General features: G+C 43.6%; 1 protein-coding gene across 14 annotated transcripts in view; it reads left to right on the top strand.

Annotated features, from left to right (window-relative positions):
- The window catches only part of RHBDL3 (rhomboid like 3), a 140,685-nt gene that overhangs the window by 110,572 nt on the left and 11,306 nt on the right, over positions 1–18,807 (top strand). For all 14 annotated transcript variants that reach the window (XM_083490242.1, XM_083490247.1, XM_083490244.1 and 11 more), the window contains 3 exons: positions 1,936–2,048; positions 8,771–8,871; positions 18,162–18,222. In XM_083490242.1, coding sequence (XP_083346368.1) covers positions 1,936–2,048; positions 8,771–8,871; positions 18,162–18,222 — 275 coding nt within the window. The remainder of the gene's footprint in view (positions 1–1,935; positions 2,049–8,770; positions 8,872–18,161; positions 18,223–18,807) is intronic.

The following is an 18,807-nucleotide window of genomic DNA, read 5'->3' on the forward strand; positions in this document are numbered from 1 at the left end:
CACACACATTCCCCACTTGAGAAGCAACCCCTGCTTTATTTATTTTTTAATGATGGAATACTCACTACAGTTAGGTAGCTAAACCATCATTTATAGCCAGCCTACCCTCATTAGATTATTTTCACATTCAGAGAATAAAATAAATCTCTGGAAGAGTAGTAATAACCTCTTTCTTTCTTCTTTTAATGGCGAGGCCATTATTCCTCTCTCCCCACCCCAAAAAGGCAGGCTAATATAAAGGTGGTGGAGTCTATTGTTGTCATACTTCCTGCTGTGACTTTAAAATGTTAATTTGAAACTCTTAATTTACGGTGCTCATCTGCTTTTTTTTATGGGCGTTTGTGACAGCCAGAAGGTAGCTGAGGAGAAGGCAGTTGTTAAGGGTGACTGAGAGCTCCCCAAAATGTGCTGTTTGTGTCTTGATCCCGATGGAGAAAAGCTTTCTAAGAAACCAAAGCTGTAAATTTTAGCCTTCCGCTTTAAAGCTAAGCGGACGTTAATTATCTGTGGGGCCCACCCATTTGTATTGCTGCCATAACTAATGACTTGCATTGATTCGAGGGCCCATTTGTTTGGTTGCGGAGAAGGTGAAGCCTTGATAAATCAATTATATTGTCATCTAAAGAATGACACATTCAGAGCATGGGAAAGCTAATTATGTTTTATGGGTGCTTATTGACCATGGGGCTCGGATGCTCCTGGCTGCAGTAGGAGTTGGGCTGAATGGAATGCTTCTTGAGACTTTTTTTAAAAGAGCAGGCATGCATCAAACACACTGAGGAACAGAACCTCTAAGGGTCTTCTAATCGAAATAAATCATTGCCCCGCAAGAGGCATTAAATTCTTTCTTAGAAAACATTGGGCATCTTCCCATGACTTTTCTTAGGTACTACCCTTCATCTCATTCTACTTCCTTCTGTATAAGGGATTCTTAAAATCTTTTTTCCAAATGGTATTTTACCCGTTAGTAAAGGTAAAGGGACCCCTGACCATTAGGTCCAGTCGTGACCGACTCTGGGATTGCGGCGCTCATCTCGCTTTATTGGCCGAGGGAGCCGGCGTACAGCTGGCATGTGGCCAGCATGACTAAGCCGCTTCTGGCGAGCCAGAGCAGCGCACGGAAACGCCGTTTACCTTCCCACCGGAGCGGTACCTATTTATCTACTTGCACTTTGACGTGCTTTCGAACTGCTAGGTCGGCAGGAGCAGGGACCGAGCAATGGGAGCTCACCCTGTCACGGGATTCGAACCACCGACCTTCTGATGGGCAAGTCCTAGGCTCTGTGGTTTAATCCACAGCGCCACCCACGTCCCTAATTTTACCCATTAAAAACAAACAGACCCAATTCTAAATGATCCTGAGTACAAAGGCACTTTTAGGTTTGCTAACATGACAATCTGTGGGTCCCCCCCCCCGGCTATAATAGGTGGGAGAAGGCAGTAAATCAAGGCTGGTTAAGTTTTGTAGCTACTTAACTACTTGGAACTGTGAGGGCCATTTTCTAGCTATCTTAAGAGGTGGTGGCTTGCCTAAGGCTGTCCAACCAGTTAGTGGATGAGCTGAGATTTATACCAGAGTCTTCCAGCCTATAAGCAATATCCTTAATTGCTCTGCTTGCAAATATACTTTCTAATTAACATAGCTTAAAGACAGGGTTATTAAACCTGAATCGTGGCATTTCCCCCCCACTTAGGGAAATAATCTATTTTAACCTAGATAAAAATAAACTTTAAAAAAAACCCACCCAAAACCCTGGCACTAAGATGGTGACTTATTTATTTATACAAAGTCTCTGTACTTGTCTGTTGGTACCAAAGGGAATCATACAGAATTGTAAAGTTGGAAGGGACCCTCCAAGGTCATCTAATCCAACCCCCCTGTAATGCAGGAATTTTATTTATTTTATTTTTTAATGCTATTTCCATTTCCCCCAGGATAGAGCACCTTGGACTCAATGTTGTCCTTCAACTTCTAGTTGGAGTCCCCCTTGAAATGGTACATGGTGCTGCAAGGATCGGGTTTGTCTACATTGCTGGAGTTGTAGCAGGTATGTTGTATGGGTGAATAAACCTGATATTGAAATTGTGGTTCATCTCCATGGTTGAGGTTCCTGAGAGAGAAGGTGCTCATCATTTGCCTTGGTCAGCGGAGTGGTATGGGTGGGCAAATTTATAATTGCTATTATCATCATTCTAGCTAGCTAAATTTCTGGGATTCTTTATCTTTTGCCACCATAATGTTGTCCTTATCAACACTATATAATTTTTTCAGTCAGGGCTTTTTTTCAGCAGCAGCTCACCATAACTCAGTTCTGGCACCTCTCAGGTGGGCACCATTGCCGTTATTAGAGAACAAGGGAGGTGTCAGGGAACTGCCATCGGAGGAACAGGTGGGGGAAGGGCTCACAGAGGCTGGGAGGGAGTCAGCAGCGAAAGCAGGGACCAGCAGGGGGAGAGATGGGTCTCTGGAGGAAGGTCTCATGAATGCGGAGAGAGACGCAGCAGCTAAAGCAGGAACTAGCAGGGAAGAGGGAGGGCTCAGGGACACGTCCAGCGAGAACAGCGGGGAGGTGTCAGAAGCTCCCATAGGGAGACCCATTCCTCGCAGGAAGCTGTCACGTCGTGAATCCAGGAGACGTGTTTCCGTTAAGGAGCTTCTATGCTGGAAGCGCTTCCGAAAACAACCACTGTCGGAATCTGGAAGTGACTAGGGCAGACATGTTTGAGGAGCTCTGTCACACACAGAGGTTTGTGGAGTTGCACAAACTCTGAGGGACCACGATTTTACGCACAAGCAGCTAATCATCCCATCACAGGAGGCGTTCACCGTGAGCTCCGGCACCTCTTTTTCTAGAAAAATATCACTGCTTGCAGTAATTTTAAAAATATGACACTGCATGGAAGTAAAATCAAACCAAGTCTAGAGTTTGTCAAGGTGTGATCATAGTTCCTCCTTTGAATGCACTGTGACAAGCTGAATGTTTCAGACCACACCGGCCCCTTTTTGGGATGGACGAATCTGTCAAATTTGGTTTCTCTCAGTTTCTTATTTTTCTAGTATTTAGTTCAGTTCTCCACATTTCTGCATCAGTTTGTCATTTTTTTAAAGCTACATAAAAAATCTAACGTTTTAGTTTGCTTTCCTTCTAATGCGCAATTTGTCTAATATTTACATTTTGCAAGCATTCGCCCTAATATAATACACTGTTATGTTCTTTTCACCTATGTATGTATTTTTGTACATGTCGTTTGCCTACATCACAAGATTCATAGATGTTCAAATTACAAAGGATAGCTGTGAATTGTTTTGCTGATTGTTTCAGGGAGTGCAAATTGCGTTGGTCCACTTTAAAATGTGGACCTGATCAAATTTTTCTCCCAACCTCCAGGCACATGGGCTCCGCTTCAGTGTGCCTACAAATCTCTCTGCAGTAGGATCCCCTGTCTTGTCAAGGTTCCTGTTTGCTAATTGATGTGATGATTCTAAGCTTGTTAAATGAGCGCTGAGCGCACATAGAAACCTCCTTCAGACGTTTGCACTAAAAATGTGAAAGTTGGGATGGGAGCCCGTTGGCCCAGGATTATGGGGGTCTGTGCCCCTGCCCCAGTTCTAAGCTATTGTATGTTCAGATGAAGACATGTGAACAGGACTTCTGTTGGTAACTGAGAAAGTTATTGTAGTTTTTCCTAGTGCTGTGTTTGCGCTTCGAGGGCCCCAAGCCCTCCCCTTGTAAATAACTGACACATAATTTTAGTTTAAATTATTGGGCAAAATTTTAGGCCACAGCTTTATTGATTACAGCAAAGTGAGCGGTATTGGCTTAGGCATTGGCAACAGACTATAACTGACTCCTGCCTCGCTGGCTGGTAGTCTGAAAGGGTAAACACCAAACAAGGGAGCAATATTGATGAAGATAACCGAAGCTCACCCCGGGGTTTCTGTGGTCCTGGCATGGCCCTAGCCCCTCAAGCGACTTCAGGTGAGATCCAGGACCCCCAGATTCCTTTACCGGAACACCCTGTTTCTGGAGGGGCAGGTGATGGCCGCACCTCCCCTCCCACACATTTCAGTAAGCCAATGCCTAACCGCCTAACCTTACAAAGTTGTGACGATTGCTAAGGGAGTAGGTGAAAACCAAGTGGCTACAGCCAATCTGCCAAATGGAAAAATCCCTACCCAGCCCCTGTTCCAAAACAGGTGACCCAATCCAAAGCAAGGCCAAAGCAGCAGCACCTAAAATTAGGGAGGGGGGAGGGTGTTTGGCAGTGCAAAGCAAGTGCCCCCGATTACGCCGCGCTGCCGCTTTTATAGGCCCCGGAATCACGCCGTCCATCCCGATTGGCCCAAACAGCCTGGTGCGATCCCAGGACCCGACTGTTAAGTCTTGGGCCATGCCCAGCCACAGCTTACCCTGTGGGGTGCCTTAGGGGCCCGCACGCAACCAGGACCCTCATTAAGGAGGATCCCATTTCTCAGTTGAGCTGTACAGTGAGTGCAGGATCAGGAACTACTATAATTAAGCATTAGTTATGAGGGGGAGAAATTAGTTATAAGGTCACAGATGCAGTTTTGGGGCTTACTACCCTTTTTTCATGTGAAGAGATTTCCTGAGGGATAAAGTACCCAGGAGTTATTTTTTAATCTATATATCCGATTTGGCTTTACCGTTGTTTACCGCAGTGTCAGTAATTGTCAGCTGAAGGATTTTGGTTCGGGCCCAACATGGCAACTTTCCAATGACCAGTGAATCTATGGGATGATAGATCTTCATGGACTGATTGATTTTTACATTTGTACTGCATTTGTTATTCACGTCTTGCGCCTCTGCAGTTTGGAGGTGAAGGAAGCTGGCTTGATGATAGATCAAATCTAATTATAACAAGAGGAGAGAGCAGGAGGCAACTGCAGGGAGGGTGCCATGGGACTGGGACAGTGACTGGCAGGTTTAGCTATTTGTCCCTTTCCCTTGCCCCGGTCCTTACCTATATAGCAAGTCTTGCTGCAATGAACAAATAAAGGTACAATAGAAGTGTGCCTTACTGAACAATTTTTTTTAAAAAAAGAGTTATGTGCTATGAGGCAGTACATGGAGGTGGGAAGCATAAATATCATAATTGGATTAGAAAGCTAGGAATAGGGAGGGGGGCTCCATAAGCATATTAGAGTGAAGGTCCTTTTCAGTGCATCTGGAGTATCTGGTCCTATGACTGACATAGCCAGTGGTATGAGTCCACACAGAATTAACATGAGTAAACCATGTGATGCAACAGCAAGAAAAGCTAGTGCTATTCTAGGCTGCATTCACAGAAGTATAGTGTCCAGATCAAGGGAAGTCATAGTACCGCTCCATTCTGCCTTGGTCAGACCACACCTGGAGTACTGTGGCACCAATTCTGGGCACCACAATATAAGAAAGACGTTGACAAGCTGGAACGTGTGCAGAGGAGGGAAACCAAGATTATCAAGGGTCTGGAAACTAAGCCTTATGAGCAGCAATTGAAGGAGCTGGGGTATGTTTAGCCTGGAAAAGAGGAGACTGAGAGGAGATGCAATAGCCATCTTCAGATATCTCGAGGGCTGTCACATGGAAGAGGGAACAAGCTTGCTTTCTCCTGCTCTGGAGGGTAGGACTTGAACCAATGGCTTCAAGTTGCAAGAAAGGAAATTCCAACTAAACATGCGGCAAAAAAATTTTTTGACAGTAAGAGCTGTTTGACAGTGGAACCTTGGGAGGTTGTGGACTTCAACTCAGGGAGAAGTAGGCCTGAAATGAAGCCTACGTGTGCTCACGTGTGTACCATTCCAACTCTTCCCCATCCCTGTCCATCCTCAGTGTCTTTGGTCATCCAAAATGTGGGGAACCTCCAGATATTACTAGACTACAACTCACACCACCCCTGGCCATTGGCCTTGCTTGCAGGGACTGATGGGAGTTGTAATTAAATTTCAGGCAGGCCTGATTTAGCGTATGAAGTTCTTGGCAAAATAACCTGTCTTTGCTCTTTTTTGCTTTTGTTACTTTGAGAATATCACATCTGTGCTCTCTGTCTCCGACTCTCTCGTTTTCCAGCTCTGTGTGTTTGATTCTTACCCCCCCTCCTCTTTCATCCATCCACCGTACATATTTTGCCTCTCCTCAGCTGATTTTGTGTCGTCGTCACCCCTCCCCCCACCTTAACTGTGTCAGACTATGGGGGGGGGGAATGCTAAGAATTTAAAAAAAGCTGGGTGAAGGTGTGCTGCCTTCTCATTAAAAGGATGGAGCTGGTCTAAAAAGAAGTTGCCAGGAAAAATCACAGGCAGAAAAATATCTCTTAGCTTGCAACCAATTATTTCGCAGCATGCAGGTGAAAATATTTTCTTTAACAATTTCAAATCGTTCGCAGTGGAGAGAAAGGAGTGGGTGCCGTCAGCAGTAGTTCGGACACAAATACAGCGCAGTTGTAAAGATACAGGAGAGGGGAACCAAAAGTATTTATGCAAAATTCTTAACCGGGTGGTTAAGATGGACACATGAGATGTGGCTCTTCATTTAAAACAACAACAACCGCACAGTTAAAAATGGGTGCTCCAACAGTGAAGTCAGGCAAAAGGAAGAGAATTAAGATTGGGGAAACGTGGCTGGAGGAAGAGATTGAAGAGGGAAAACGGCAGGCGAGGAATGGTTCTTTGTCTAGTCGTACCTTGGATCTCAAATGCCTTGGCTCCCAAACAAATCGGCTCCAGAACGATTGAAACCCAGAAGTGCGTGTTCCGGTTTTCGAATGTTCTTTTGGAAGCCGAATGTCTGATGGGGATTCCGTGGCTTCTGATTGGCTGTGGGAGCTTCCTATCGCCAATCAGAATTTGGTTTTCAAATGCTTTGGAAGTTGAACGGACTTCCGGAACAGATTCTGTTCGACTTCCAATGTACGACTGTACTGTAGGGCATTCCATAAATAGGGCACCACCACTGAAAGGGCCCTCTCATAAGCAGCTACCTGCCTGCCTCACCTCATTTTGTGGTGATTGGGGGGGAGGGCAGAGAAGAGGCCTCTGAAGATTATCTTAGAGCCTGGCCAAGTATATATGGAAGGGGATGATCCTTCAGGTGGCCTGTCCTCAAGCCACTGGAGGATGCATTTGAGAGTGGAGGAAGGATGGCTGAGGAGGAGTGTCTCTTTTTTCTCTCTGTGTGTGTGCAGAGAGAAGCAGCTTGAGGGGGGAATTTGGTACAGAAAGAAATAGAACCCTCCACACCTAAATGCAAGCTCCAGTGACCTTTTTGTTTGTTTTTAAAAATGGTGAAGGGGAATTTGTAGCTTGGCCTTCAGCAGCTATAGCATCAGCTGCCTGTTAGCTTGTCTTTCTAGCATGCGGCCAGCCCATTTGTCCACATCATCTGCTCTTTGCTTCTGATCTAACTTGTCAGGTGTGCAGACTTTGGGAAACAAGCACAACCTCCGTTTGCGTGAGAGCGCTGGAAGGTCTCGAAACAGTGATTGCATTTCCAAAACGCGATTCCAATTCAAATAACGAATTCAGGGGACCTATCTATCACACTGCCCATTATTAGTAGAAAAGTTCCTAAATCACAAAAGTTCCCAATAGGTTTTTGTGTGTGGTCCTGCACGAGTTCATTTGGTTTTGTTCCCTAGCCTTGCAAATTACAGGTAGCCTCCCTGTACAGTGGTGCCTCAGGTTAAGTACTCAATTCGTTCCGGAGGTCCGTACTTAACCTGAAACTGTTCTTAACCTGAAGCACCACCTTAGCTAATGGGGCTGCCGCTGCACATTTTCTCTTCTCATCCTGGAGCAAAGTTCTTAACCTGAAGCGCTATTTCTGGCTTAGTGGAGTGTGTAACCTGAAGCATATGTAACCTGAAGCATATGTAACCCGAGGTACCACTGTAGTTGTAAAGCAGATATGGTGTTCAGCAAAACGGAGCCTGGGTCAAGGCTCTACTGATTGGAAGACACAAGCACAATGGTGTGTGTTTTAACCTCCCATCCCACCTCTAAAACTGATGTAGATATAGGACTGCATAGAGCCCTCGGAAGAGAGAGAGTTCACAGGTGCAAAACCTCATTCAGCTGGGACTTTAAGTTAGGCTAGTGTCTCATCCCCCCTAGGATGCCAATATGCATGGGGACCATATGACCAATTTCCTCTCCAAGTGTCTTTTAGCTGCAAGAGGAAGTGGGTCAGGCTGTGTGTGTGTGTGTGACCACCTTGTACTTTTCCTCCATCAGCAAAATGATTTAGGCTTGGAAAGCAGGACTGGCCCAATTCTCTCCCTACACCCAAAATTAGACTGATTTGACTCTGCCTGTCGTTGACTGTGGCTTCACATACTACAGTGGTACCTCGGGTTACATACGCTTCAGGTTACATACACTTCAGGTTACAGACTCCACTAACCCAGAAATAGTACCTCGGGTAAAGAACTTTGCTTCAGGATAAGAACCGAAATCGTGCAATGGCAGCGCGGCAGCAGCAGGAGGCCCCATTAGCTAAAGTGGTGCTTCAGGTTAAGAACAGTTTCAGGTTAAGAACGGACCTCCAGAACGAATTAACAACAATCTGTAGGTGCCCTTTCCATGTGTGAAAAAGAGGGAGGAGGTCAGCTCTTTTGCTTAGCAAGGTTTGTGATAATCTGTAAATGCCCCTTTTTCTGAGAACTTCATGTGCAAAAAAAAAAAAAAAAAAAAAGAGGAAGAAGATTGACTCTTGCTTAGCAAGGTTTTTGCAATAAAAATTTCCCCCCTCCCCTTTTCTCTCTCTCTAAGGTTCCTTGGCAGTGTCTATTGCTGATATGACTGCACCTGTCGTGGGCTCATCTGGAGGCGTGTACGCCCTGATATCTGCTCACCTAGCCAACATAGTAATGGTAAGTACTAGACTAAGTAGTGATACAATTTGAGTTAGAGACCAGGAATGGCATGACTTCATTGGACGGAATTGCTGCTTGGAATCCAAGCTGCTCCAGTATTAGGAACAGCCAACTGCTGCGGTTGTTACTGTCTCTTCATTAAGCTTTTAAGAACATAAGAAGAGCCAGTGGACAATGGCCCATCTAGTCTGGCGTCCTGTTCTCACGGTGGCCAATCGGATGCCTGTGGGAAGCCCCAAAGAAAGGGTCTTTTGCTGGTCGTCATCAGCATTATTGGCTAAACCAGATTGCCTTCACAAAGTATAGGCAACAAAGACAAAAACCACACATCCTTGTCTGAGTGTATGACCACAGCACAGAGCTATGAACTACAGATAAGGAATTCAGGAGGGAAGCTTCTGTGTTTAGGCTGACTTCCAGAAATGCTCCAGCTTTGGACCATGTTCCATTTATGATGAAAATGCAGAATGTTTGTGGAATGCTCTCCCCAGGAAGGTTCGCCTGGTGCCTTCATTATATGTATATTTTTAGGTGCCAGGCAAAAACGTTCCTCTTTAACCAGGCCTTTGGCTGTTTAATATTCTACGTCCTTTTAAATGTGTTTGGGGTGGGCTATTGTTTTGTTGTTTCTGTTCTAACTTTTTATTTGTGCTTTTTTCTTGTATTTTTATCTTGTGAACCACCCTGAAATCTTTTGATAAAGGGTGGCAGATAAATCTAATAAATAAAATTAATTAATTAGTCAGTAGGAACAGATTAGCAGACCAAACTATGTAGCTCTGGTATGCCCATAAGTCTGTTTCAAATTGTTTGTGCGAATTACTTTTGTCACCTTTCTATTTCACACAAGTTTCCCCCGCGCTTTTAGAGTGACACATATGGTATTCATGTACAGCATCCCATCAAAAGCTTATACCATAATAGATGTGTTAGTTTATGATGCCACAAGTCTGTGTTGTTCATGCTTGGCTGTAGAATCTTCTCACATTACCCAGTTCTGGCATCTGAAACAAAGCGTTCTCACTTAATGCTGATGAGGGGAAATCTTCCATAATGAAAATGATCTTTTGCATTTGTTGCTGCATCCCATTAATGTCAGTGCTCATCTTTTCGTTACGCTTTTTTGTTTGCTTGTGGGAGAAAAGGTTCGTTGGAATCTTTTTGCTTCCCTGAGTGCCTCTGGGTAGCTGCAAGAAATAAAAACGTCCTTGGCTGCAGAATGAAATGTTCCTGCAAATAAATAAACGAAGAGCAAGCAATAAGGCATTTCACCCGACGGGAAGTAATAAAGGGGGGAAATAAACTAAATAAAGATGCATGAAAATAAAGAGTGGAGGAGAAAACGCAATATTTAATAGCAGCACCCTGAGCCTTTTGACTATGTTACTAATCTCTGCGGAGAACTGCATAAAAGAAAATTAGTTTAGAAGAAAAGAAGCAAAGGTTTTGGGGGATTTTTTGTTCAATGGCTGGAGTAATTTATAGACAAAACCCATGAGCACTGTAAGACACAGATGGGAGCATTCTCCAGCAATTTCCCTCACTGCCTGAATCATTAGCCTAGAGGCATATCTGCACGGTGGTCTTTGAGACTTGTCAGATTCATATCCAGGGCACAAATCACACTTCACCACAGTCCATAGATGCTGGCACTCCTCTGTTCTGTACTACAGATGAAGGTGCTGGTGGGACCGTCGAGAGCTGTGTGGTTTTCTTAAATATGCATGATGTCAGTCCCACATTGCATCATGCCTGCTTCTTAGAGGTACCCTTCTCCATGGAGGCACATTCAAAACCTGATCTCCATGGTTCCAAAAATAAAATCATCCTTGTTAATATTTTGTTAGTTTACAATATGAAGAAACTTAACAGAATATTCTCAGCCTATCCATACCAATCCCAGTTTTTACAACATCTAGAATTCATTCTTGATCATCATAATCTATTATTTGTACCCCTCCTATCTGATTGGGTTGCCCCAGCCACTGTGGGCGGCTTCTAATGTATATAAAAACATAATAAAACATTAAACCTTAAAAAGCTTCCCTATACAGGGCTGCCTTCAGGTGTCTTCTAAAGGTTATATAGTTACCATATTTTTCGCTCTATAAGACGCACTTTCCCCCTCCTAAAAAGTAAGGGGAAATGTGTGTGCGTCTTATGGAGCGAATGCAGCCGGGAGGTTCTGCTCAGCGCTCCCTTTAAAGAGCCGTGTGGAGTGTGTGTGCGGCTCTTTGGGGCTTTTCCCTGAGGAGGGAGAGGGGCTGCCCTTCTCCCTCCTTGGGGAAAAGCCCCCAAGAGCCGCACACACACTGCACACGCTCTTTAAAGGGAGCACGGCTCTTGGGGGAGCCTTCAACCCCTGCCCGGGCGAGGCTGTGCATGGCTATCCCATAAGCTGCACTGCGATCCTGCTGGCTGTCCTGGCTTCTGGGATTCAGAATATATATTTTTTTTCTTGTTTTCCTCTTCCAAAAACTAGGCCCGTCTTATGGTCTTGTGCATCTAATAGAGCGAAAAATACGGTACTTATCTCCTTGACATCTGATGGGAGGGCGTTCCACAGGGTGGGCACCACTGCCGAGAAGGCCTTCTGCCTGGTTCCGTGCAACCTCACAGGGAGGGAACCACCAGAAGGCCCTCGGAGCTGGACCTCAGTGTCCAGGCTGAATGATGTGGGGGTGTTCTTGCTATGTTCTTCCACAGCAAAATATTAACAAATATTTTTACTTCATTATTATTGCTGTCAGTAATTATAATTTTATTAATCAGCTTCTACACAAACACCTCAAGCTGATTGATGTACATGAGACAGGAAGAGCAGACGAGGACTTCCTCACAGATTCATGGTGGCCTTTGGAGAGATCTCCTTGATTAGAGTTTATTTTTGTATGTTATTTGCATGGTCTGGTGATGTATTTCCCTTTCTTTTGTGACACCTTGAATGCTGTTATGGGTGAATAATGCAAAGATAGCCAATGAGTTTGCAATAGTTCTTGTTGCAAAATGAAATATATTGCAAAATACATTGAAAAATGAATTATTATTTTTTTTAAAAGCCCACAAAAAACAAATTTAGTAAAAACAAAGCAATGCAATACAAAATAGACGCCCATGGCACAGACCCATTTATAGAACTGGGAATGCCTGTTGGAACAAAAATATATTCAACTGTTTCCAGAAAGTGCAGAGTGAACCTGTCACCTCTCAACAGAAATGCTATTCCACAGAATGGGACAACCACCCTGAAAGCCCTTCACAGAGTTATTGTAGAGCAGGCTTCTGAGATATTTGGAACTTGCAGGATAAAGACTCCCACAGACCGTAGTGGCCTACTGGGTATATAGGGGTTAAGTCAGTCTCCAAGGTACCTTTTAAGTGTATCACCAGAAATTCTGGCCATTCTCAGTTTAATAAAACATGTTTTGCTTGGTCTTATAACTATAATGTCCCAGATCTTGCTAATTCACCAACATTTGGCATTTCAAAGTCTTTCCGGAGCCAAATTAAGTTCAATATATTTGCAGTGATATGCTTTGAATAAAATCCCGATCTTTCATTTTTGCAAGATCTTAAAAAACTAAAGGAAAGCCCTGTAAGCAAAAACCTGCTATAATACAACTAACATGCATGACCTCTACCAGGTATGTTTGTATTTGAGGGCAGACCCACTAGATGTGAATGTAAGTTCCCTTCCTGTGACATCCTTTCCAGCAAATACTTATTCCTGATCTCATAATCTTTCTTAATCTCTGTGGGATATAAAACTATCTAGAAATAACCTTATACTAAGACTACTTCATTGTCACTCTAACAGAGAAGCTATAAGCCAGCCCTCCAGATGTACTGCAAAATATTTTCAATCAACCGTAGACCTGAATTCTTGTGCTGTCTTTGCCAACTGTATTTCCAGTTCTGGTGTGGTTTGTTACAAATTTTGTAGACCATAAAAGCATTGCCCCAAACTAGCTTTATGAAAATCCTTTTCCTCAAAGACAGTTGTCCTAAGTTTGCGAATATGTATTTTTTTCCTGAGTGATCAGATGCAGAGATGTTTTTGTAAAATCCAGCTGTTGTTTTCGATTGCAAATGTATTTGGAAATGGGGCAAGCGAAACTTACGGTTGGAAAAAATAGAAACAGAGACTAAAACTGGCAGATTCATCCATCCTAAAATGAACCCAAACATATAATATTTGAACTCCCTGATAGTCAATTACCATGGCTAACTGAGCCTCTTGGGCTTGCTGATCAGAAGGTCAGCAGTTTGAATCCCCACGACGGGGTGAGCTCCTGTTGCTCTGTCCCAGCTCCTGCCAACCTAGCAGTTTGAAAGCATGCCAGTGCAAGTAGATAAATAGGTACTGCTCTGGCGGGAAGGTAAATGGCATTTCCGTGCGCTGCTCTGGTTTCGTTGCTCCATTGCGCCAGAAGCGGCTTAGTCATGCTGGCCACATGACCCAGAAAAACTGTCTGTGGACAAACGCCGGCTCCCTCGGCCTGTAAAGTGAGATGAGCTCCGTAACCCCAGAGTCATCTGTGACTGAACTGTCAGGGGTCCTTTACCTTTACCTTTTTAAGGATCAACTCAGCTGCTAACCAAGACTTCGGCTGTGAATTGTAGACATATAAAAAGCTCTGTGACACATTTGGAGTCTATGTTTGTGCTGCTCATCTGCACATTTTTTTAGGGACCTGTTAGGGAGTGTCCAGAGGTCGACAAAAGCTGGAAAGGCTCACAAAAAAGCATCTCTTGCCATTTGCTTATCTGTCTTATCTTCACATTCCGTGGGGACTATTAGCACGAAACACCTGGCACTGAACAACTAATTGCGCCCCAACTGTGTTCATCCACCCCCATAGAAGGAGGGAGATTAAAACTGTCCTCTCAGGGGGAAGAAGGAGAGGAAGTGAGGAGATTTGGATAAAGTTATAAAACTGTCAGGGCTTGCGCAATAAAAAAAGGAAATTGAAGAACTCATCAGATCTATGTCCATGAGTGTGTGTGCATCTTGTCAGACCCCACCCCCAGAGTGCACATAAAATTTATTGATTTTTCGTCTCTGGGTTCTTAAGCTCAGATTTATTGATCTGTAATATTTTGCTTGGTTAGCCCTTGCATCTCACCCAGAGCTTTGTTCATAAAAGAAAAATGAGTCTACCACAGGCCCAGCCAGAGACTTTAAAGTTTTGTGAAGTGCCTTATGAAAAATTCCTGGGGTGATGACTTGTCACATCTGTATTACTAGATTGTTTGGGGGGGGGTTGTTTTGTTTTTTGTTCTGTAGCCAAGCCTGTTTCAGTGTACTCTGTGCTCAGACATTAGATGCTCTGACTCACGACTTTGTTTTTTTACTAGAACCCTGAGATCCATCAATGAGTGCCTGGTACAAAATACATAAGATTAAAGGAATGTTGAGTGTCAGAATCGATCAGTCCTTAGGCATATAGTTAGTATTAAAGAACAGGGTGCCTCTAAGCGCATTCTGAGCCTAGAAATTTGTGTACAGTACCAGAACTAACCTCATAGTCCTTTCATACAACAGTCTGCTCCTTGTTAGCTTTCTTCATTTCAACACTCCCATTCAGATGGGGAAAGTTATGTTGTTGTTGCCACGGCTGATCGCTTGAGAGACAGAAACCCTTGTCAATGTTCTATAAGGCTCCAACAGATCTATAAGTAGGTCCTGAGCTATCTTTTACCGACCCCAGTTGTATGCCACCCTGAGCTCCTCGGAGGAAGGACAGGATAAATAAAAAAGCCAACTTGTTTCATGACATTGGTGATCTCCCCAGAAGCTGATGGCATGAGCTCCCAGGCTGGACTTTCCAGCATACATATATCAAAACAATGAACGTGAGAGGTTGACATGTGTTTCTTGATTCAGGTAGATAGCCGTGTTGGTCTGACGCAGTCAAAATAAATAAATAATAATAATAATAATAATAATAATAATAATAATAATAATAAATTGTCCAGTAGCACCTTAGAGACCAACTAAGTTTGTTCTAGGTATAAGCTTGCGTGTGCATGCACACTTCTTCAGATAGTGTGCAGGCACACGAAAGCTTATACCCAGAACAAGCTTAGTTGGTCTCTAAGGTGCTACTGGACAATTTTTTAATTTTTTTATTTATTTTGACATTTGTTTGTTTTGAAGGATTCTCAAAAATGCAAGCAATAATGTCCAGGAATCTGCAATTCACATACTGAATTCTGCAATCAGAATGGCAGAAGATCCATGCCTTTGGTGGTGACACCTAGCAAATTCTTCCCCGTTCTGTTGGTATCTTCTGGCATTTCTGTGTCTGTTAATAGACTGAGTATAACTGATTCTTACAGAGGGCCTTTCAGAAATGCAGCTTGGGTAGTTCTGATGCCTGTTCTATTGAAAAGAGTTATACTCATTTTGCTGGAAGGAGTGTATGGCAATCTCAAGCTGTAGTCCAGGCTTATGGTTTGCAGCTGTCTTTTAAATCAGTGCAGTGGGGAGTGGGCAATGAAGTTGATTGTAGCAGCAGCAGTGCAATTAGTGAAGGGCTGGAGAAGATGAAGGGAGCCAGGGAAAAAGGATGGAGGATTCCAGTGGTAAGTGGAAAGAAGTTACCTGAGAGTCAGGTTCACCCATAGATCAACAGCAAGTCTACCTGCTGGGAAACAATGGAGTGACCTAGACTATAAGCTTCTCAGAGGCCAGGTCTACCCAGACCTTAACACAGCTCAGTCACCAGATCTACTAAAAGTGATAGACCTGTTTTCTGATGCTAGTTATATATGTTTGTTTATTTCTTTGGAGAATTTGCTTTGCTAACACCTCACCCTGGAAAAATCCCTATGGCTTGTTCAACTTTCCTGATCCACTGAAGTTATTGAGAATCAGCACTCAGGAAGCTTGCCTTTGGATCAGCCAATATTTTGTGGCATTGCCTAGTGTCAAGGACAAACTGATGGTAGCACTGATTTCTGTCAGAGAAAAGAAAGCTGGGCGCTTCAAGTCTCAGCTCCTGATCTTTAAATATATTGAGGTGACTAACTCTGGATTTGTCTGCTTTCTGTTATGTTGGTCAGCACTGCAACGTATGTTCTGCTGGCCTATGTTTTAGAGATACACATAATATAAAGTGGTAGAAGAGAAAGATATTTAAGACTGCAATCGTATACAACTTTGCCTCATTGAAGTCAGTGAGGCTTACTTCCGAATAGCGCAGGGTTGAGAATTTCTCTCTTTCTGATACCAATTCCAACATGTATTTCCTTGATGCTGCATAATAACTAAATGAGAAATTCTCCTCTGCGTCGGAGCAAGTTATGAGCTGGAATGTTCATTTCTCTTTCTTCCCTTACAGTTTGCAATTTCCCTAAATAATGGGCAATAATGATCTCGCAGTTCTAGCTTTTCCTGGATACATTCTCACAAGGTCATAGATATAATTAGTGGCAATTTTCGCAATCACTGGAGCTGGCTGTAGGGGCAGGGGATGGATCACAAGTAGTACAACTGATCTGTAATAATTGTTCACTTGTCACAGTTGGATTCAGATTTTACTGCGCTATAGAATATGTGTGCAAGATACATCTAAATAAGGGGACAGAGGATCAGGCACTGTGTTATGCATGATTCCGCAATGTGTTATTTAATACCCAAAGGAGCCTACCGTGTTTTGACAGGTAGAATTTTTTTTGCTGATCTGACCAGCAGAAAATGCTATCAATGTACAAGCCTGGCGAATAAACATTTCTGATGCTACCCCAGTCATAATCCATGCTGAAGATTGTCAGCATGATTGCATACTCTGGAAAGGCTATGCTGCAAAGCACCTTTAGCTATTGCCTCGGCATGCAAATATTGAACATGTGATGAAGTGAGTGCTTTCTTACCTAAATACCTATTCAGCAAAGTGCCTTAACTACACCTGTAAGGTCATTATCCATTCTAACCCATCATCTCTGTGCTTAAATATTAGTCTTTCCTTCGGTCTCTCTTCCTTGAGAACTGAGCTTGTCCTCTAAATTTTGCAGGTTGCATTACTTTGCAGCAGGGCTCTCTTATTGATCCTCCACTACTTCTAAGCTGTGTGCCACAAGGTCTTTCCAATTTCCTGCTTAGGAAAGCGCAGTGTATGCTGCAGGTTGTTCCTTTTCTTTCAAACTGGGAAGGTAGATGGGAGAGAGAGAGCAACATGTAACAGCTTGAAAAGGAGAGCTATTTGCATAAACTGATGATATCAGTCTCATTAAAGATGGTCTATATAAAAATGCTGCTCTGTCCATAAAAGGAAATGCAGAATAATACATTAAAAGAAAACAATTTGGGGCAGATAGGGAACAAATGTGATGTGGTTCGCATTTTAATGAGAATCTACCTGATTTGCCCTTCTCAGACCCATATATGAACTGAAACACAAATATCCTTTGAAATTTTCACTTCTCCAGTTTTGTGCTGCAGTTGTCCAGCCAGTGTGCATAAAATGCATATATTAGTGAGTATATATATTGGGTCCAATTGCTTGTGAAAATACTTAGAATCTTGAAAATGGCATACAAAAAATGTGTTTATTAGGAGAAAATTGCATTAAGTTGCTGCTTAAGTTTCATTAGGATCTTTTTCCTAAATTGCAGATTGCTGCAGACATGTGAACTGAAAAATGAGAAACAGAAATTGAAATTGACAGATTCAACCATACCTAGGGGCAAGAGTCTCATATTTGTATCTCTATTCTGTTGCAGCAGAGGAGTCCTTCTTTTCATCTGTGAAATTGTTAGAGAGTAGGTGACAATTTACCATGTGGCGGGTCAACCCCTATCTCATTTTTCGTCCCCCACCCACCCCCAGACGTTTCACCCAACAGATGAACTGTGAGAATCGCTTGGGGACTCCTGAGTAAGGGTTTCACAGCGGAAAGGACAGGCGTTCAAAACCCCATGCGATTATGCAGTGTTGTGTGGTGCAGGGGGAATAAATTGGCATTCCCTGTCCCGTCGGTTTGTTTTAAAACATCTCCCTCTTCTGGCCAGCATTGCTGCTGACTTAAGAAGCAGGCGGAATTGACTGACTTCAGAAAGCTAATCTCTGATTTTGTTTCTCTCTGCCCTGAAGCCCAGTGAGTTGAGAGTATGCCAAAGGCTGCAGAAGCTGCAGGGAAGCTAGTTCGCTGGCATTGTGTGTGGGGGGAGGGGGGGTAGGAGAGAGCCCTCTGGGTCCTTTAGATTCATATCTACCTCCAGATTCTCAGCATGTGAAACACTTAATTGGAGATTGTTGACTCCCATCTCCTCTCTTTCCCCAGAACTGGTCTGGAATGAAGTGCCAATTCAAGCTGTTGCGCATGGCTGTTGCCTTGATCTGTAGTAAGTATCCTCATATGCTTGGTATGTGCCTAGGTTGTTGTCATTTTAAATTCATCATTACTGCACCTCCTTTTAGGATCTCAATGTCCCATACATTTCCCATCTAAGTAGCCTTCTTATCTGTAAATTGCATTGACACATTGGGAGGCATAATATTGACACGGGTGGCGCTGTGGTCTAAACCACTGAGCCTCTTGGGCTTGCCGACCGGAAGGTTGGCGGTTTGAATCCCTGTGACGGAGTGATCACTTGGTTGCTCTGTCCCAGCTTCTGCCCACCTAGCAGTTCAAAAGAACGCCAGTGCAGGTAGATAAATAGGTACCACTGCAGTGGGAAGGCAAACAGTGTTCCCGGCCGTTCTGGTTTCCATCACGGTGTCCAGTTGCACCAGAAGTCATGCTGGCCATATGATCCAGAAGGCTGTCTGTGGACAAACACCAGCTCCATCGGCTTGAAAGCGAGCAACCCCATAGTCGCCTTTGACTGGACTTAACCATCCAGGGGTCCTTTGCCTTTTTTTACCTTTTATTGGCTGTAGCAGTCATTATCACTCACTTTGGTTCTGACCCTGCAAAGAGTGAAGCA

Source organism: Podarcis liolepis (assembly GCF_965112155.1).
Source record: "Podarcis liolepis genome assembly, chromosome: 2".
NCBI lineage: Eukaryota > Metazoa > Chordata > Lepidosauria > Squamata > Lacertidae > Podarcis > Podarcis liolepis.